The following is a 21299-nucleotide window of genomic DNA, read 5'->3' on the forward strand; positions in this document are numbered from 1 at the left end:
AGCTCCACCCATCAACAGAAAATCAGATTAAAGGTTTACTGAGCATGGCCCCACCCATCAGAACAAGACCCAGTATCCCCCTCAGTCAGTTTATCCCATCAGGAAGCTTTCATTAGCCTCTTCAGTTCAGTTCAGTCGCTCAATAGTGTCAGACTCTTTGCGACCCCATGAACTGCAGCACGCCAGGCCTCTCTGTCCATCACCAACTCCCGGAGTTTACCCAAACTCATGTCCATTGAGTCAGTGATGCCATCCAACCATCTCATCCTCTGTCATCCCCTTCTCCTCCTGCCCCCAATCCCTCTCAACATCAGGGTCTTTTCAAATGAGTCAGCTCTTTGCAGCAGGTGGTCAAAATATTGGAGTTTCAGCTTCAATATCAGTCCTTCCAATGAACACTCAGGACTGATTTCCTTTCAGATGGACTGGTTGGATCTCCTTGCTGTCCAAGGGACTCTCAAGAGTCTTCTCCAACACCACAGTTCAAAAGCATCAATGCTTCAGTGCTCAGCTTTCTTTATAGTCCAACTCTCACATCCATACATGACCACTGGAAAAACCACAGCCTTGACTAAGATGGACCTTTGTTGACAAAGTAATGTTTCTGCTTTTTAATATGCTGTCTATGTTGGTCATAACTTTCCTTCCAAGGAGTAAGCGTCTTTTAATTTCATGGTTGCAGTCACCATCTACAGTGATTTTGGAGCTCCCTAAAAATAAAGTCAGCCACTGTTTCTACTGTTTTCCCATCTATTTGCCATGAAGTGATGGGACCAGATGCCTTGATCTTAGTTTTGTGAGTGTTGAGCTTTAAGCTAACTTTTTCACTCTCCTCTTTCACTTTCATCAAGAGGCTCTTTAGTTCTTCTTCACTTTCTGCCATAAGGGTGGTGTCATCTGCATATCTGAGGTTAGAGGCCAGACAGACTGAAAACCACCATCACAGAAAACTAACCAATCTAATCACATGGACCACAGCCTTGTCTAACTCAATGAAACTATGAGCCATGCCATGTAGGGCCACCCAAGATGGACATGTCATGGTGGAGAGTTCTGACAAAATGTGGTCCACTGGAGAAGGGAATGGCAAACCACTTCAGTATTTGTGCCTCGAGAACCCCATGAACAGTATGAAAACAGTCAGTAATTTTGTCCAAAATCAACATAGTCATGTTACCTGAAAAGAAAGTGAAAGTGAAATCACTCAGTCTTGTTCCCATGCGACCCCACGGACTATAGCCTACCAGGCTTCTCTATCCATGGGGTTTTCCAGGCAAGAATACTGGAGTGGGTTGCCATTTCCTTCTCCATGTTACCTGAATGCTTTTTCAAACCTTCGTCTACTCCCCAAAGCACCATGTAGTCAGAATCCTAACTGGTCCTTCATAATTTAGCCTGGGGTAGGTTAGGTTAACCCTAACCTCTGGCCTCTGGACAAATCCATCCTACCACTTGTTTTGTTAATAAAGTTTGATTGGAACCCAGCCACACCCATTTGTCTACCTACTGCCTGTGGCTACTTTGAAGCTATGATGGACGGTCCCCAGGCCAATATGATTGTCGTCTGAGTGAATGCCACTGAAGGGACCTTAAGCGGGTCTTCAGGAGAGTAGGTTTAAGTCAGTCTCCCAGTTTGGATGGATGTGAGTTGCACCAGCTTTACAAATGCTGTGACTGAAGGAAAGCAATGGTGGCCTCCCAGTCCACTGCTTGTCACAGGTCTGACATGCTACCCTGTGTCCTAAAGGAGTCTCTTTCTCTACCCTTCAACAATGTCTCTTAGAAATACAAGCACTAGGACTTCCCTAGTGGTCCAGTGCTTAACACTCAGCACTTCCACTGCAGGGTCCATGAGTTTGACACCTGCTCCAGGGAAGATCCTTCATGCCGACAGTGTGGCCAAAAAAAAAAAAAAAAAAATTACATAGGCCAGAAGGCAGTGAAATGATATGATGTGTCTCTAATGTGAAAAAAAAAAAAAAAAAGATTACCCCCCGGCCCCCTCTCCAAATGCAAGTACCTCTGAGAATTCTGATGTAATCATGTGCATGTGAATCAGCTGCACTGGGAATTTGGTGTCAAGTAGAAGGAATAAGCTGAAAGAGCATCAGTTTGACTCAGGGTGGAGAGGTTACTCTTAGAGCTCGTGGCCCTTGTTGCAGAAGATGCCTTCTGATTGAGAAGCTGCTAGGCTGGGCAGGCGCCGGGCAGGGTGAAGTGGGGGCGTGCATAGGCACCAAGAGAAGAGAGAGACAAGGCCAGAGGGTCAGTTTGCCTTCCTCTAATAGACATCTTCACATGTCAGCAACAAATCAAATTAAATATTTTTATTCCTTTCCAGTCTTCTTTCTGGGTTTCCTGTAGCTCAGCTGGTAATGCAGACTAGCCTTCTCTACTTACACCCCAAAAATAATTAGGCAGAGGTTATTTATACATTAGAAGTCAAGTATGATTCCCAAGTATAAAACTGCTCATTTTGAATGAGTTATTAACTAGCACCTGAAGGAATACTCTTCGTGATTAAAGATGTCAGCGAATGCCCAGTAGCCACTTTTAAGGGGGGAGGGCACTTTTAAGGAGGCTTAATGACAAATTCAGAATGACTGAGTGGTCTTGGATGTACTCAGAATCTTTAAAAACTAACAGTACCGAAAATAAACAAACGGAAGCCCTTGAGTCTGGAGGAGTCCCCCCCACCTTTTTCTTTTCTTTTGTTAACAAAACTTTCTCTATAGAATGAAATTCCAAGGAGAATTTCTGAGAGTATTTTTTTTTATAGTTCAGATAATTTAAAGTTGCTATTCTGAATAGAGTCTGTTGAGCTATAACCTGAATTTAAATTCTTTGGAATTATTTTCAATTCTATCTAATTGAGGGTAAATAATAAAAAATAGACCCAACTCCAATTAGAGAAGATGATATTACAATCAACTAACCTTTGTGCTCCATTTGCCAAGCTCAAGAAATAACCTCAAAATTGAAACCTAAGATTGAAATAATAAATATAAGCAGGTCTTACCATTTCTGGTATGAGGTTGTTACTATAGTGCCATCTTCAGTGCAATGTACAAAGGAAGCTGTTTTTTTTCCTTTGTTAAAAAAAAAATCAAGCATAAGAAACTATTCTTTTGAGGATCTCACAACATGAAAATGCTAAAAATGACAGAGAAATTTATGTCTCTTCTAAAGTGATGCTTACTGTCTAACTGGTATTTAGCATTGTGGATTTGTATCTGGCAGGTATCATGCATTAGTAATTAAACTACTATAGATAAAGTATTTGAATGTTTGGAGCCAAATACATATTTAACTTGCTTTATTAAATGACTTAAGTGTATAAACCAGAGAATCTTTGGATCTGAGAGTTAAGAGTGTTTTCAAAGATCATCTGCTCTAAACTTGCATTCAAATACATTTTCTTGAATGACATCCATCCTCCTTGTCAGAACCATTCAGACTATGGACACCTCCCTGGACAAAGAATTCTGTATTTTGGAATCTAGCTCATTCCAGTTATAGGCTGCTATGAATCCTTATGGAAAATGTCCTTCTGCCACATTGGAATGTTTCCCTGAAGCATCACCCACAGATCCTCACTCTCCTCTCTGGAACTTACAAATAGAACAGTGTAATGGAAATAGCATTATCCTGTGAGTCAGGAGAATCAGGATGTAGACCAGATTGGCCTTCATGTGTTGCTTGACATTGGGCAAGTCACCTTCCTGCTCCAGCCCTAGTTGCTTTTCCAAAAGGAAAGGAATTGGGAAGAAACAATCTGATTTCAATGGGTATGTATGCTCCCATCCTTTTATGGTGGTTCTTAAACACTGAAGATGACTATTCCCCAATAGGCTCTTGGATTAATCCCTTTCTGATGACATTTAAAATGGAATAAAGACTGTTTCAACCCTGTCCTATAGTAAAGACACTATTTAGAAACTAGCTTTCTCCAATGTGTTTGTAGTCAAATGAGTAGGTGAAATCAGATATGCATTTGGGATTAAATACCCAAATTACTGCTCACACATCCTACACTGCAGTACAGTCTAGGCAACCAAGAGTACTGTGCAGTCTGTACAGAGTCCTACTTCTCTCCAAATGGACATATCAAAGCCTACAAAAAGTCAACAAGTTCCAAAGAAGGTGATCTCACTGGATGGAATTTTAATGAAACGCCTGTATTTGGGTTCTTTTAAAATCCCTCTTTTCCTAAGGGCATGCTAGTTGTCTTCTTAGTCCTGATGGTTTGATCCAGTTTACAATACACATTTCTGTGGAACTGCTTAGTTACATCTAGGAAAAAAAAATGCTTTGTGAATTTTCATGGTGAGAACGGATACAGCAGCATTTAAGCAGCTGTGCCAAATCTGAGCAAATGAATATTTTCTGAAAGAGGGTGCAAGGAGAAAATAACAGCCATGCTTACGGCAACACATGGCAAACCTGCCTACATGTCAGCAATAATAGACTTCTCGAGTTACTGCAGGGACCCCAGAGTGCAAACTGATTTCTTTGAATCCAGCTCAGGACTGAAAGCCTTGCAGTCCAATTCCAATGCAAGGAAATCTAAATTGCGAGAAATCCGAACGTTGTCCTGTTTCCTGATAACTCACTCTCTCTTCTTATAATTACTTTTGTATCAGCAAGACTACCTTTGAAATCAATCACTTACTGTACTACATTTTCCATATTTCTCGAAGTTATAAGAAGGAAATGAACAGATAGAAGTGTGATGATTCTTTCTATAAATAGCTTGAGTTTCCAGGGTGGAGATTACCCTCCACTTTGACAGGGAGAGCTATGAATAAAACAGCCAGCCAGTAGCTACTGTGGGCTGGAAGATAACTGGTAAATAAAAACAAATATAGCAATGTGGGAAATACACACAGCAGCGTGATCTCTACTTGTGATAATATTCCACACTTGAACATGGAATCCTAGGTTTTGTGTGTGTACTGCCACTAACAAGTAAACGACAGTGAAAAAAAAAATCTCCTGAAAGTAGCCCATGTCATAGACGATGCTGGCTTTTTATAACAGCAGAAGAGAAGAATTTCCAGCAGGGAGGACTTGGCAAATGTGACACATCCTGCGACGGAGCAAGGGGACCCATGGCAGAGACATGGCTTCCTGGGGGTTCTGGCAGAAAATGGCTTCTGAAATATGCACTTGGTAATTTGTACTGAAATACAATTTCTAATAACAAACCAAAGGCCTAACATCTTTTTACCAGAAGATTAGGTACCCAAACATTTGTATCGATTTATTTTGTCCCCTATCAAAATTCATTATATGTAATACACCTGTTTCACTTCCTACTCTCATTAAACACATTTGCTAATTATTATTATTTTTTAACAGCTAGAACTCACCAGGAGGCCCTGACAATCAGTCAGTTCATGATAACAGTAATCCCAGGAAAAAATTTCATGGAGGCTGTAAAGGTAACTAAGTTGTTTTCATTGACCAGCAAATCCTGTAAAAACATGAGTTGTGTTGATACAACCTGGATTTCCTACATATTTAAAAAGAAATAAAGCAGAGAGGGAGAAAGGAGTCTAAGATTTGACATATTTTACCATGAGTCTTGTTCAGTAATCAGAGTCTGAGTTCTATCTGATAAGCAATGTTTTCCTTTTGATACTCATTTGCCCTTATCCTTCTCAACCTTCACTTGGGTAGACAGCTTTTTAGTCAGTCATTTTCAATCTGCTTTTTCTTCTTTTGTTTAAACCTCTGTATTCTAATAATTTTGAGTCAAACCCTCACCCTGGGGTTCTTTATTTTGGATCTAGGGGCCCTTATCTGGCTCTCTGGATAATATTTATGAATGTAGTAACAGATTTGTACCATGGTTAGCTACTTTGCCATTCCTTACTGTACTGTAATGCAAGGAAGCTTATAGATTGCAGATGATAATGATGATAAAGTTAACAAATAAGGAAAATCAAAACCAAATCTCAAGACAGTAGACATTACTGAAATCCAAGGAAGTCCTGGGAGATAAACAGGGACTAATTTTTACTACCTATGACACAGTGGTCAGGTTGCAATTTAAAGTGAAGCAAAAACCTGAAAAATTATAATTTGGGGTCTAATACCTACTTTGATCTGAGAAATCTACACATTCAGGGAAGAAACTTTGTATTTGTTTACATCAACTAAATAATGCATAATTCACTCTTTGTGTGTATTCCTCTGTGTGAGTGTGTGCGTGTGTTTGCATGTGTAGGTAGGTAGACCTGGCCTATTGTATAAACTAATGGAACAATGGCATAATCTAAAAACCAGATCATTTGCATTTCTTTTTGATGTTGAGCTTTACTAATGTCACACTAATAAACACACTGAATGGTTACAAACATGACCTATAAGAAAAGACTTTTATTAGTGAAAACAGCATTAAAATTATCGAATATCAACTCCAGAATTTTACCACAATGGTTCAGTTTACATGGAACAATGATGAAAACATACATTGTAAAACTCAGTGAGAGAACAGACCTCACTATCACTTTCGAAGGCTGTCATGAGCAGTTAGCAGTGTATGACACAAGCTAGTATAGAAATAGATTGTTCATGAACTTCAGATGACTATTTCCTTCCTATAGTTAATTTGAAAGTGATATTATATATTTCTTATTACATATTTAGACCATCTCTCTGAAGGCCATATTCATGAGCTTTTTAAGTTCAACAAGGAATTTCTCATATTTGATGTATTATTGAATCACCAGAGTTTCTATTTAGCCAGCGTATACAAAAGCAAACTAAGGTGGAAGCCTGAGTAATTCTTTCTTGGTTCTGGGTACTATAGTCAGCAGATCTAGTAATTATGATTTAATGAAACATTTGAATCTTTTTATTCTCAGTGGCAATTATTTGGCTCAAAGTATTCAAGTGGTTGTCTCAGAGCCTTCCCTCATTTTCCCTCTGAAGACATAGGCAACAACAGGCTAAAAATAATCTTTAAAGAACTAAAAAGTCATAGAGTTTCATATAAGATGGACAATACAGTTTTCCTTCCTTGAGTAACCTCTCTAAAATGCAATCTTGTCAACCAGTGGGAAGTAAAACAAATGCAATTCAAAATTAGACTACGATCAGTTTTGTACAGAATAAACTATTAAAATGTATTTAGCTTCCCATTTGCTTTTAACAAAGGACAGAGTCCCTGGAAAATCTGAAATTGAGGGTTGACAATTGAACTTGAGATCTGTTGCCAGTGATTCCCTATAAATGAAGCCACAAACAGGATATTTTAGTTCAGCCCATCCGATCATAGTGACTAATAGACTGAGCATTTGAAATGAGGCTAAACCTTTGACACCCCTTGTCTACATAACTGAGTGGGTTGGACCCAAACCACTGTGCTCACTATGAAAAAAAGAACTAAAATAAGTCTCTCCATCACGTGATGCATTTCCCGTGACACACAAAACATTTTGTCCAAAAGTACTCATAACATGCTATCTATATTGCTCAGGTCTTAGCTGGTTATAAAGCCAGGCCACAGCAACGTTAATGTTCTCTGTATCCCTCTGTCTTTCTATCTCTTCCTGAAAGAAAACACTTTATTGGCCAGTTTATAATCTTTGCGGCCTTCAAATAATGCAATTGGTTCATTTTTCTCAACCAAATGATGGACTGATGATTTTGGTCATCTTTGAAAGAATCAAATAAAAGTCAAAACCAATCCCAGAAATGGGTAACTAACCAATCAAGCTGGCCATATATGATAGAGGACCCTATATTTTCTAAAAGTATTGAAACAGATAAAGATTGAACGTTAATATTTGCTTATCTGCAATTATGTCCGATTTCAAGTGATTCAAGGCAATGGGGAAGAATCAAATCATGTTGACCTTGGCCCTGTCTGGCTCTTCTCCAAAGAGGATGCCAGTGGAAAGGAACTCAAATTGCAAAGATGTTAGAAAGGAAAAGCATTTCTTAACAGATTTAGCAATTAAGTTGAATACAAATAGCATTCGAAAGCTCTGTGTCTTAACCTCAAATCTGGGTGAAAAGATCAATTTGATTACTGCTTTATTTCTTCTGAAAAATAATGGAAAGATAAATATATTTAACAAAGTGTGGCTTCAGAAATACCATTGTAGCAAACAATTTTATTAAGACTTTCATAAAAATGGCATTTAATAAAGTCTTCTAATACCTTGATGCTACTAAAAGCAAACAAAAGATTAAAACAGTTCCTTTCTGTGATTTACATTAGCTTTTATAGCATTATTTGATTTTTGTCTTAGAAACTAATGTAAATAATAATAATCAAATCAGGGTAAATACAATACAATGCATTTTCTTTACTTTATTTCAAAATAGTGATTATAAATACATTCTTCATATATTTTCTCCCCAGCTCTTTGGATGCGACAATAACACAAAAAAATAATAACTCACTGTGCTCATTTCATACAATGTCAATGTACAAATCATGCAAAGGATATAGATTAATATTACTGCCATACATTTCTAGATGTCTTATTATTTCTTCAATACCTGTTGATGTTACTCATGAGGCCATGCCCTGTATAATGTATGCATCCTTGTGGCTTAAAGAAATTAACTGTTTTTCTAAAAGCAATGAAAGAAAGCTGGTCTTGAAATGATTTTCTAATTAATATATTTATTCAGTTTATTTTTCAGAATGGAAAACTAAATACAGAATACAAATTGCCTTATAGACTGGAATCACTGTATTCTAATAGCTGCTTTCTCATAAAATTACACAAAGATTTCCTTTTAAAGAATTGAATCATCTTTATTGATTTCATAAAAAAATAATTAAAACTTGGTTTATATTCCACAGACATATTATCCCCACCCCTTTACTGATTTCATATGATCTAATTTCCTCTGCCACCATTCTAACAGAGTCCAAGTACATGATACAATGCCAAGAAGCCCATGATGTGTCAGACCACATTAGAAATGAGCACTTCTTGGATTTTTTAGATTTGAATTAAATTCTACTAAAAACGCTGTACCAACATATAGATCTTTCCTTAAGGAGTTAAACTAACATCAAGGTTATAGTTGAAACCAACACATTGTAGATAACAGTATTTTAACTGCTCTGGTACTCAACTCAAAACTTATGCCTAACTATATTATCATAAAATGTACAAGTAGAACTAATGAAAGACAGGTGTAAAATTGTATACATTGCATAATGTAGGCACAAAGACTTTAGTTCAGGGAAAGAAATCAGCCTTAACCAAGGATTTGTTACTGTCATTCACTTATAAGTAGAACTTCCAAATAACCACATACATTAAAATTACTTTTTTTTTTTTTTTTGAAAAGGTGAACATTTATTCCTTTCAGCAGAAGAGTATGAGATAGCCAATATGCTACAGCAAGCTTCAAGATGGAGGCAGGTACTCTTGCCATTGACAACTGCAAAAACCTTGAAACCTCTTCAAACTATCAACACACTGAATAAAAGGCATCATCCCAATGACCTCTTATCCCCAGCTCATAAATAGAGCTTTCCGGTTCCTCCTATGAGCATCTACTTAAGATTCCTCAAGTCATACTTTATTGACAGGATAAACTAAAACACTTTCTTTGCAGCCTTTGCGTCTTTATCCTGTCAGTACACATTAGGAGCCCTTTAATCCATGGATGCATGCAAGCATGGTAATGGCATATTAAAAGTTCTTATGAAATTGTAGATGCAAACAGGCTGTTTGGCACACATCTTCATGTCTTTTCTTTCAAGATCAGAAAGCAAGTATTTGTTTATATATTTTTAATATTCATATAAAGTATTCACAGACATTGTCATGAAAATTAAAATTACACATTAAAGTTTTAAGAGCACCAGCACATACATATGGAGACAATTTTTTTTGCTATTTAAAAAAAAATCTCCAAATAATCTATATGTATGCATGTACACCCAAACACACACATACACACAAACACCTCCAAGAATGCCAAGTTGTTTGTTTGTTTGCTTTTTTTTTTAATCTTGCAACAAACACATAAAGCCCTGGAATTAGTCATTAATAAAGAGACTGCTGTTACAACTTTAATCATAATATCATTTTAGAAGCTGCACCAAAATACCTGCCACTTGAAATTCATTAAGAATGCCTATATTTTACCTTCTTGGTCATCTTACTGATCAATACAGTAATTATAAGAGATGGAACATGAATAATATACATATGCAGGTAGGCCAAGAAGGCAATGTGTTTCAGGATGTCCCTTTGCTAATTGGGAGAACCTAAAAATATTAAAATATCTCCCATGATCAAGTGCTCCCTTCCTTTGACCAATTTTGACTTAGAAGTTAACAGCACAAGCAAACACAGTGGCATATCATTTGTACTTGCAGACTGTGAACTCATCTGAGACCAATGAAAGCATTTTACAGTGTGGCTTTCATAGCTGCAGATTACCATGATGTTTACTGTTCTACTTGATTATCTGATAGTAGTCAGAATGATGAAAGAACAGGATATGATGCATACAAGATATAACTATTAACCTTATTCATTATTTTTTAAATATTCGTAGTGAAAACTATTTGAATTCAGCTCATAGAATCCTGAAAAGCAAGACAAGTGATGGCAAATAATTGCCTCAGACACAGTCTATAAAACTAAGGAACCTATTTTAAAATGCACGGTTGGTAACAAATCTGAAGATAATATGCTAAATTCTCAATGATAGCACAGAACTATTTTTTTATTTTTGTTTATTTTTGTGTTTTTTTTTTGTTTTTAAATGATACCTGATCACAATGTCCAAAATATTTCTGTACACATAAGCTTCAGTTTCAGTTTGGTATATTTTTGCTGTCTAAATGTATACTATTGATAAATTCCCTGTGGTCAGGAAAACAAGTCAGGCATATTAAATACAGATTAAGGAGTACATATTTTCCTATTTAGTATACAAAGTACTTCATAAATATGAATTATGTTACAAAAATAGCTTTGGGTGCGCTCACACGGTAAGCACTTTGCTAATTTTGGACAACCTTTAAGGATTGTGGGTATTTCACATAACTGAGAACAAACTCTAATATTAGTTGAATTTGAGCCATGTTTAATTCTGATAAACATCACGTATTTCTTCAGATCACCACAAACGCTAGGTAACTCACGTTTATTTATTTTTTTTTCTCTTTTAGGTTTTATGTCTAGACAGGTAATGCTTAAAGTGTTCAAATTTATTTTATAGTTATGTAATGCATGGTATATTTTAAACAAATATTTGCACAATTTAACATTATAAATCCAGCGGTTTCAAGATGCAGGCCATAAAGTTTACCGATTTACAAATACTGTCGAATGTTCTCTCTTGGCATGCTTTTTTTTTTTTTTTTTTTTTACTTTTCAGAGAATCTTTACACAAAGTTGTTACAATGCCACAAATCAAAAGGAGTATTCCAGTTCCACCAACTGAATCTACGTGCAAGATGAAGGACCCAGCTGAGGTACAAACACTGGTACCAGTTTTCTTGAGTTTGTTTTACAGAGCACAAAGAGACGAAGGTTTTGCATTGGGGTACAAAACAGATTTGCCTCTTGAGGTTAAATTCAGTGAATTATGTATATAAAGCATCCCTTTGGCAATAGAGTTTGCAGTATCCCCACAGGACTCCACAGTATAGGTTTTATGTAGTAAAATCTATTAAGGAAATTCTCTTCTACGGGACACATCTTTGCAGCTACAGTTAATGAGACACCCTTGGAAACACCTGTCTCTATGCCTATTGATAATATAGTATTTGGAAGTGAGAAGTCAACAAAAGGCACTTTCATCATTAAATAAATGTCCTCTGTAGGAAGTAAGATTGCATGACCTAGATCTTGTTCAAAGCTGTCTGCTCTTCAAGGACCTGTAGGTAGTCGGGGGAACTCTGGAGTTTTGCCTTCAGTTCAAAGTACTCGCTGCTCTTCCTTTGCTCCACAACAATTTTACTGTGGTTGCCGCCTATCAGTGACTTCTTGGTTTTTTTGTCTTGTTTCTCTGGATAGCGGATCTCGAAGCCACTGACGCCTATGCTATTGTACTCCTTTTTGCTTTCAAGAAAATTCTGAATAAACACATTGGAATCCCTGCTCGGGAATAATTCATCCAGCTCATCGATGGTGCTTAGTCTCTTCCTGGTATCCACGTGCAATACATCTTTTTCCTTGTCAGTGACATTTCTCATCATGACTTTCTGGCCTGGAGGATCAGAAAACATGAACCCAGTTTCAGAGTCTTTCAGGCTGCAGGTGTGGCTCTTGCTCATCTGTTCTATGGTTTGTGGAATGAATGCTTCTGTGCCCAGGCCATCTTTTTTGTTGGTTTTGTGGTCATGTTTTCTCAGCTGCAACTGCATGGAACCGCACTCGGGGTTCCCCAGGCCTTCGTGCTTCACTGTGGGTTTCTTGTTTCGTCTCAGCACAAAAACAAGAAGGCAAAAAGCTACAAACACAGTTAAGATGAGGACCACTAAGATACTTAGGATCAAAATGGACAGAGGCACTGGACCACCAGGAGGACTTCGAATGGGCCCCAGCGGGGTAGTGAAAGTAATGGCGGGTGCAGGGCTCGTGAATGGCGCCGATGGCTTGTTTAAGAGCTTGGGACACAAGATTTCGTTTTTGAGGGACTTCAGTTCGATGTTGGCAAACTGCACAGGTGTCTCGCACTTCAGTTCTTTCATGACAATCCCATCGTTCAGCTTCTCCAGCCACAGCTTTAATGCCACCAAGTCACAAGTGCAGTCCCATGGGTTGCCCTCCAGGTCGATCTGAGTAAGAGCCTGCAGCTGATCCAGGACACCACTGACAGGCAGATACATAAACTTGTTGTTCCTCAGGTTCAGTCTAGCGAGGGGTGCTCCCGAGAAAATGTACACGGGCAGGCTCTTTAAGAGATTATTGTTTAAGTACAGCAGCTGCAAGTTTGGCATTGAGTCAAAGGTGCCCGCTAAGATTTCCTTAATTAAGTTGTATTCCAAATATAAATACTGCAGGTTATGAAGGCCTGAAAACATCTCGGGATAGAGTCTCTCGATCTGATTGCCATTGAGATAAAGCCGGCGTAAATTCGTGAGGTTTCGGAATACATCCCCCTTGATTGCGGTAATCTGATTGCTGCCTAAATGGAGTAGATCCAGTCCCTCGAACTCGGTGAAATCGGAGATGTCCACGTCTTTGATGCTGTTGCCATTGACGTGCAACTTCTTGGCATTTGACGGTTTTGGTATCAGCTCTGACATGGACTGGATGTTTTTCTCTTGGCAGTTGACACTCAGTCCCAGATCGGAAGGATGGGTTTTGCAGAAGCAAGGTGCTGGACAAGGTGTAAGAGGAGGCACCCTGGTTTGGTAAGACACGATCTGGCTGAGATTGCGGTTAGACAGGGCTTTGCCGGCCACGATTCCAGAGATCTTGGATGGATTTGTTGTTTTCGGTGCTTTGGTCACTAACCTGTGTAAAGATGTTTGGGTGGTATGACCGTTCGGGGTGGTGTAGCCATTTTCCAGCTGAGACGGAGGCAGGATTCGTACGTCAAAATCACTGCCTGTGCCCATGGGGCATAATTCCTGCTTGTTGGTTTCTTTTAAAAGTCTTCCATATAAGTCACTGGGCGTTTCACAGATAGCTTCACCTATGTAAATGTTATATGGCATATTCTCCAGCCAAGCTTTTAAAGGCAATAGATCACAGCTACAGTTCCAAGGGTTATCTTCCAGTTGCAATTCGACCACACGGCCTATGTGTTCCAGAACTCCGATATAGGGGAGCTTCTGGATTCTGTTCCCTCGGATATCCAGATGAGTCAAAGATGCGAATCGGAAAATATTATCAGGAAGAAAGGAAATCAGATTGTCATTAAGAATGAGAACTTTTAGTTTGTGGAGCTTATTGAAGGCTCCCCGTTCAATATACTTGATTAAATTGTAGTCAGCCTGGAGATACTCCAAGTTCTCAATGCCAAGGAAAGTGTCAGCCCGGAGGATCTTTAATTCATTGTTGTTCAAGTGCAACTGCTTTAATGCACTGAGCCCAAGGAAGGCTCCTCCCTCAATGTTCTGCAGTTTATTATTTCCCAGCTGCAGGGACACTGCGTGTGAAAAATTCAAGAATGTGTTTGGGTAGAGGATATTTAAAAAATTGTTTTGGAAATTGAGGTGATAAAAATTGGACCAAGGGGGTTTCAGCTGATTTGGCCTGTAGACTGAAACCTTCTCACAGTTGACATACAGCACATTCTCAACTGACACGCAGGAACACACATTGCAAATTTCCACCGATATGTCAGAATCTGCATTTGTCGAAGAAATCAGGGCTGACAAAATCAGAAAGAGCCAAAGAAACATCTTCTTGCAATCAGCAAACAACTTTATGCTTCTGAATAAAGAGAAATAATCTAAAAAATAAAAAGAAAACATTTTTTTCAATGATTGTTACTTGAAAAAGAATTTGTGCTTAAATCCTACCACAGTGAACACATGGCTATAATCATTCGCTTTGTATTTTTAAGACACCCAAAACTTCAAGTATTCTCACTCAGTCCAACAAGAACCACCAAAAATACCATACATTTTATTTCTGTGCCTGTAGTTGATACAAAGTTTACATGTGCAGAACACACAACAAACAACAGTAAAAAAAAAAAAAAAAGATTGCTCATCATGGTTTAACCTGAACAATCTGAAAATAGCATTTTTTTTTTAAAAGACTTGGACCACCAAATTCCACCCTTGAACTCAGACCTCAAGCTTGTATTGGTAACTCTAATGACTGACTCCAGAACATCAACTATACCACATAGTGTTAGCACCAGGAAAGGAATTTCTATCTGTAAATGTCTACTCTCAACGCTTCAGCTTGGTAAGAAGCCAGGCAGAGGAGATATTAGGGCCTTGGGTTCCATGAAGGATGGCGATAGGAGTACTGAGTGGCTGCAGAGGGAATGGTCAAAAGATCAAGGTGGAAGAAACCCTGGAAAGATACATTCCTGAGCTTCAGTCCAGAGGTAAGCACATTGCCATGAATCAGTTCACTCCTGTACACTGCTCTACACTGTGTTTAACACACACACACACACATGACCCTGAGAGGGTTCAGCAAAATAACCAAGTAGGAAATGGCCTAATTTGAGTATCAGGTAAATAAACAGTATCCAGTTTCCTGTCAGTCATCTCCCAAACAGGGGAGGAAAAAAGGCTTTTTTGTCTTTGGGTCCCAGAAAGCAGGAAAGAAAACTGCTTGCCCTGTACTGATTACCTGATGTCCAGACAGCCTCCCCACTCCACCAGAACTGGCTTTCCTGCCTCCCTGACACTCTCCCATTCTTCTGGGTGCCATCTGAACCCAGGGCCGACTGACACTTGGCTCAGATACTGATCTCCTTCACTTGGACCACAGACTGCCACTGCTGAGGAAGAGGGGTTCACACACTACAGTCCCTGGGAGGCTTTATCTGCAGCGCCAGATACATTTAGCACAGCCAATGTCTGCCCTCAAAGTCATCAGTTCCCAAATACCTCGCTCCAAATATTACCACCCCCTGTCCCTGTCTACAAACAAACCAAGAATCACTTAGTCGAGTTTCATGCTTGGCAAATTAACCCGTGGCTGCCAATTCCGTCCACACTGTATGCATGTACAAATATATGTGATGCTTCATGGAAAAGATTAAAAGGAACAGCAAGCACTGTGCATTTTACCAATGCAGTTTTACTCATGTGAGCCTCCTCCATCTCAAATGGGAAGCTGTCCGGAATTTCAATATGGTTACCATCAAATATTAATTAAATAAATCAATTACTCAGGAACACACAAGGAGAAGAATGATACAAAGAGAGAAGTGACACACAAAAACTCCTTTGTTTATTTTGCCCGGGAGGAATCAGCTAGTGGCAAAACCGAACGTGCCTCAAGGTAGACAGTTCCTTAGCCAGTGACCCACGAAGATTTGCATTTTGAGTAGTTTGGTTCAGAATACAGCCAGCACTGCCCAGATGCTCCTTGGCTGCCATATAGATGAGCATTTCCTCAGTTCACGGCGATAGCTTAATTGGCAGTGCAAAAGGAAGTCATAATTTCAAAGTATGACATCATCCAAACTAACTTTCATTGTAAAATCAAAATCTCACATGCTTTCTTGGCCTTCCTACAGATCTGGTTTTCAACAGCTACTCTGTTTCCTTAGAGTCATTTCTTGTTACTACCCCCCACCCGGAACCGCCCCCAACCCCAAAGAAATGCTAAAGCAACCAAACCAAGCCAAAAACCTGAACACCTGAATTCAGTACAAAACAAAAGAACAAGGAGCACGAACAGACCTGAAATTGCATAAGGAGCTGTCCCCCTTGCAATTTCTACTTTAAGTAGCAATGGGGAGTGCGGGGCGGGTGGGGGGGGGGGTGGAGAGCGCAAGGACAAGCTAGAAGTTCCCAAACGCAGCTCCAGTGAAACAGAAGCTGCAGGCGGCTGGAGGATCAAGCAAGGGAGAAGGGGAGTAGAGCAGCCAAGGAGAGAAGGGAAGAGGGACCGAAAGGGAAAGAGACCATGGAGAAGTGGAGAGATTAAGAAAAAAAGCTAGGAGAAAGGATCTCCCCCCTCCAAAAAAAGGGGGCGCGCTGAAGGGGCAATGAATGTAAGCGAAAGAAACCTCATATTCACATGGTACCACTAAAACCTGTACATTTTGCAATGGGGGTGGGGGGGAGGCAAAAAGGAAAAAGCAAATCCACAAAGTGTGAGCTGAGTACCAAAAGCCATCTCTCAGGGTTACAAGGGCGGCCCGTATCCTTATTCACCACTCCGTCTCTCGCTCTCGCTCTCCCTGCCCCGCAAGACACCCGGCTCCCACGGCCGGCCAGAACTGCACAAACCTAGCCTTACCACAAATCCGGTATCCACCAGAGCGCCACGCCTGGCGCTCCGCTTTGCGCGGAGGGACCGGGCCTGCAGGGGGCCGACGACCGGGGAGGGTGGGCCGAGGTGGCTCCCCGGGAACTGGCCCGGGAAACCTCCGCCTGCCTGCCTGGGGCGCGCTCGAGGGGGCGGGGGGCTCCGCGGAGAGACGCTGTCCACACCGCCCCCGGTGCGCTACCTCGGGCCGGCAGCGACGCGGCTGGAGGGGCCGCCGGCTATGGCGCGTACCGCAATGTTTTGCCGCATCTCGGTGCCCAGGGCAGGCATGCAGCCCCCTCCCGGGTCCCGGGCCCGAGCGGCGGCCTCGTGGGCCGTGCAGCAGAGGCGGGGACCGCTCGGGATGTCGCGGGGGCCTTCAGCCCCGCTGCGCACACATCTCTCCGCGCGCTCCCGTCCCACCGGGGGCAGCTGCCGGAGTTTCCGTTGGCCTCTAATAGACCCAGGCGTGCGGTGGTTGAGGGGGAAGAGGTGGCCAGCTCGGGCCACGAGGGTGATAGCTACCGGGGCGTCACTGGCCTGCTAGCCCTAGGCACAGTGACCCCGTGGCTCCTTGGCCGACAGCGGCGGCCCAGGCTCCCCCTTGCGCCCCCACCCCTACCCCACCCCCCCACGCCGGCCAGCCCCAGAATGCTGCTGTCACCAAGCCAGAAATCAGCTCAACATTTGAGCATCTTGCAAACTCGCGCTGCCAGCGCTTGCCCGGCTTTGCAGGGTTTTTGGAGTTACCCACCGGCTTCTCTCGTATTCCCTGTCTTGCGGGATGCCAGAAATCTCCAATTAGCTTGCGGGCCACTGCCCGGAGCCCTAGATCCAGGTCCGCCTAGAGTGCCTGCGAGCGGGTCGGAAAAAAGCCCAGCCCGGCTCAGCGGCCCCGACAGCCCACATCACCGTAGACCAGGACACTTTCCTAGTCGCCCCAGCCTCCCGGGGGCGGAGAGGCGGGGGCAACGATGCTAAGGACACCGGACTCTTTCGGTCCTCGGGGACTTGCGACCGCGCGTTGGGCAGGCAAGCCGGGAGCGCGCGGCAGCGGGGAGGTAGCCACTACGGCCTCTTTGGCCACTCAGCTCGCTCCAAACCAACACGACCCAAACTAAAAATAAGAAGCTACCTGCCCCCCTCCACATGCACGCGCGCGCGCACACACACATAGACACACACTCACACGCGCGCGCGCGCTGCCGAGCCGAGCTGGGGAAAGAGGCAGCGCGTGTCTGTGCAGCCCCAAGCTGGAAATTCACCCACCTCCGGACCCCGGCGGCTCTCGCCGGACCCGCCGCGCCGCGATCCGCGCTGCAGTTTCCGCGATGGTCTCTACGTGATTCGGGCTGGAGCTCCTCGGCGCCCGCTCGCCCGTCAAACACAGCGAGCAACCCTCGCAAGCGAGCAGGCGGGCAGCGGCGCGCACGCGCGCACCCAGACAGACACCGCGCGCGCACCCAGCACCTCGCACACCGGCTGCACCTTCACATACAAGCGCCGAATCCTCGCCCCCGCCCCCCGCACCACCCCCAATCCCCGGGCACTCACGCAGCCCTCCCTTCCGACACTGAAGCACCTCGACCCCCGCACATTCCCGAGGCCTCCCCCAAACCCCCACCCAGACACCCACCCTTGATTCCTCTTCTACCCCCACGCCGGGAAAGACAGCGCACTTTCCTCCCCGCATGCCCCCTTTTTTTCCCTAAAACACCCCCTAGGGAGGAGCGACCCCTATCCTCACGCATAGAGACCCCAGTCGCCTAACGCGGGCGCGCTAGCCTCCATCTCCCCACCACATACACGCACACTCCAGTCCTTTCTCCTCCCCCAGTCCCCTAAGAACCAAGGCACACACGCACGCACACACACATACACAACCGGGGCGTTCCTTTGAGCGAGCCACCAACAATCCCGGCAAAGCCCAAGAAACAGCGGAGAGCCTGGGGGAAGGCAGGGGGTCAAGGGAGGTAGATAGGGGCGTCGAGTCTACGCGGAATTGAATCATTCCAGGATCGAGGTGTGTGTGTGGGGGGCGGTGAGTCAACAACAATGACATTCAAAGGCAACAATCGCACTTGGGCTTTGTATCCCGGGTACGGTACCTTTTGCTAATTGTCACCCTGCAGAACAGAGGGCTCCGGGAATACTTCTTCGGTCGCGGGCGATCCTGGATGGAGCCTTCTCTGGACCAGTTTCCTGGGAGCCAGTAGTGTTCTCACTCCTCCTACCTGTCTGCGCGTAAGGGGCTGGGGGCTTTAAGGCAAAAGTGTGAAGCTTTAGCCCAAAGTGAGACTGTTTGGTGGATTTAGGAGACGCGTTAGTTCTCCGCACCTCAGAACCCTGCGAACCTTCGGTGTGGAACGGGTTACGAGGGGTTGATTAAGGGGTGGGAAGAGGGGATAGGGGAGAGGAAAGAGGTGTGGGACTGAGAGAGATGCCGCACTTGCGACCAAAAGAAGAAGAAGAAGAAGAAGAAAAAAAAAACTGCTTTGGCTACTGAGCATGCCCAGTTCCCAGCTCAAGCCCTATAAGGGAGGCATTGTGTGCAATCCACTTCTCCGGGCTTTGGTGGTGACCGGGAGGGGAATTTGGTTAGGGGAGGGTGGCGGTGAATGGGAGACTTTAGGGAAGGGGAACAAGGTTTGGAGTTTGGGGGCTGCGCGGAAGGGTCTGGTAAGAAAAAAAGGAAAGAGACCTCTGGGATACCTCGGGGAGACAGGAAAGGAGATAAAATGGACTAAGAAAAGTCACTTCAGTAGCCCCGTCACTGGCGTGTCTATACCAGAGAGGCTTTAGGATTGAATCTCAGCTATCCGGAGGTTGCAAACAGAGCGTGTGGACAGGCCAGGCCCCATTTGTTGGTGCTGCCACAGGAGGTTAGGGCTGTCTTGAGGCCGGGCGAACGTGTAAACCAGTTTCATGCAGATTGATAATTCAGTTAATAAGCTTAGAAAGCAAGCACTGGAACTTGTGGGGCGGGGGCGGGAGTAGGGGGAGAGACGGTATTTCAAATACCTGGCTTTCCTAACCAGTAAAGGCTAAAATGGTAGTTTTTCTCCCCTTCCCCCAACCTTGCAGTTTTTGTAGATGCTCCTCGGCTAAGAAAAACAATTCTCTCTCTCTCTCTCTTTACTTTGTGTCGGTGGAAATAAACTGGTTTTAGGTAAATACAGCTAAGTTATAAATGGGAACTATCTCCCCAGGACCTTTCAGGTAATACTGCAGGGGCGATGTCTTCAGGACCCAGGTTCTGCCTAGTCCACTTATTCACATTGCAGTAGCTCCACCCACAAGACGATATAACCAGTACCCAGAAATGCTTTTGCTTAAAAATGAGAAACTCTTTAAAACTAGCAATAGCTTTGAAACCAGAATTTGGCCGTCTGCCTGAACTCCTACAGTTAAACATTTACCATAATTGGTTGATGTTTAAAGGCCTCAAATCTAGACCAAAAAACCCGATGAGCAAAGAATTTATTACATTGTTTGTGGATACTCTCCTACCTTCTGTATTATCAGTAAGATCTATTCATATATATTTCAATTTTTCATTTTTGTCATTTCTTGGAGACTGCCTTAGTGATATAGTCATGCAAATGTTTGCTGGACATGGCCTGTATATACAGATGCACATACACTGTTTAAGTGAATATTTAAACAGATATGGATATAAAGGCATATTTCTTTATGACCTTGATAAATGTTGTATCTTTCATGAAGAACCCTTTCTCCACCCCCACTCTCCATTGCCCTTAAACTTTTCATCTTCTTCTCTTTTAAAAACAACCTGGAAGTAGAAATTGAGTGGGCAGCAAAGGTAAAATGTACTATATTCAATAGTAAAATCTATTATGAAATAGCCTGGCTTAAGAAAACAATAAAGGATCCATCCAGAACAATATATGCACTTGTACAGCTCTTCTTAGTAAGGTGAAATTTGTTTCCTCCATAGGTAACAGCTGCAGTACATTGAAAAATCCCTCTACTGTTGTACATTTGAACAAAATAGATCCTGCTAATTAAGAATTCACATTTACGTTATATTGTATAATGCAATTTGAAAGTGGTAATGTATACCAAAACAGGTTGGCATTTATTCTAGATGCAAAGGATTCAGGAAGCTACAGTATATTTTATCAGGATGGGGGAATTGTTTATCCTTTACTATAAATGTTAACAAGATTCAATAGAATGAGCAAAAAATTTTACCTGAAAATATGCACATTCCAAGTCCTGTGATAGCTGAAAGGCCAGATTTGGACAGTAAATATCAGATGACTTAAATGTCTATCTTTATTTAACTTTAGAAACTGTTCTGAGAGTCAACTATATTTGACTGCAATAACTGTGGAATGTTCTTTTTCATATATGTATGGAGACTGAAGTCTGAAAACAAGT

The 21299-nt window shown here is 42.3% G+C and overlaps 1 protein-coding gene across 3 annotated transcripts; it reads right to left on the reverse strand.

Annotated features, from left to right (window-relative positions):
• Positions 1-11343: 11343 nt before the first annotated feature.
• Positions 11344-19402, reverse strand: SLITRK4 (SLIT and NTRK like family member 4). Of its 3 annotated transcripts, none has more exons than XM_019956445.2 (2): positions 19004-19402; positions 11344-14403 (listed from the first exon to the last, which is right to left on the reverse strand). In XM_019956445.2, exon 2 carries the CDS (start codon positions 14351-14353, stop codon positions 11840-11842), a length of 2514 nt encoding a protein of 837 aa, XP_019812004.2. In that variant the 5' UTR covers positions 14354-14403; positions 19004-19402; the 3' UTR covers positions 11344-11839. The 3 variants fall into 3 exon arrangements, with proteins under 3 accessions (XP_019812004.2, XP_070641094.1, XP_070641093.1); XM_070784993.1 differs by lacking the exon at positions 19004-19402 and adding an exon at positions 18165-18362; XM_070784992.1 differs by lacking the exon at positions 19004-19402 and adding an exon at positions 17650-17952.
• Between the last annotated feature and the right edge of the window lie 1897 nt (positions 19403-21299).

Source organism: Bos indicus, chromosome X (genome assembly GCF_029378745.1).
Source record: "Bos indicus isolate NIAB-ARS_2022 breed Sahiwal x Tharparkar chromosome X, NIAB-ARS_B.indTharparkar_mat_pri_1.0, whole genome shotgun sequence".
NCBI classification, from domain to species: Eukaryota; Metazoa; Chordata; class Mammalia; order Artiodactyla; family Bovidae; genus Bos; species Bos indicus.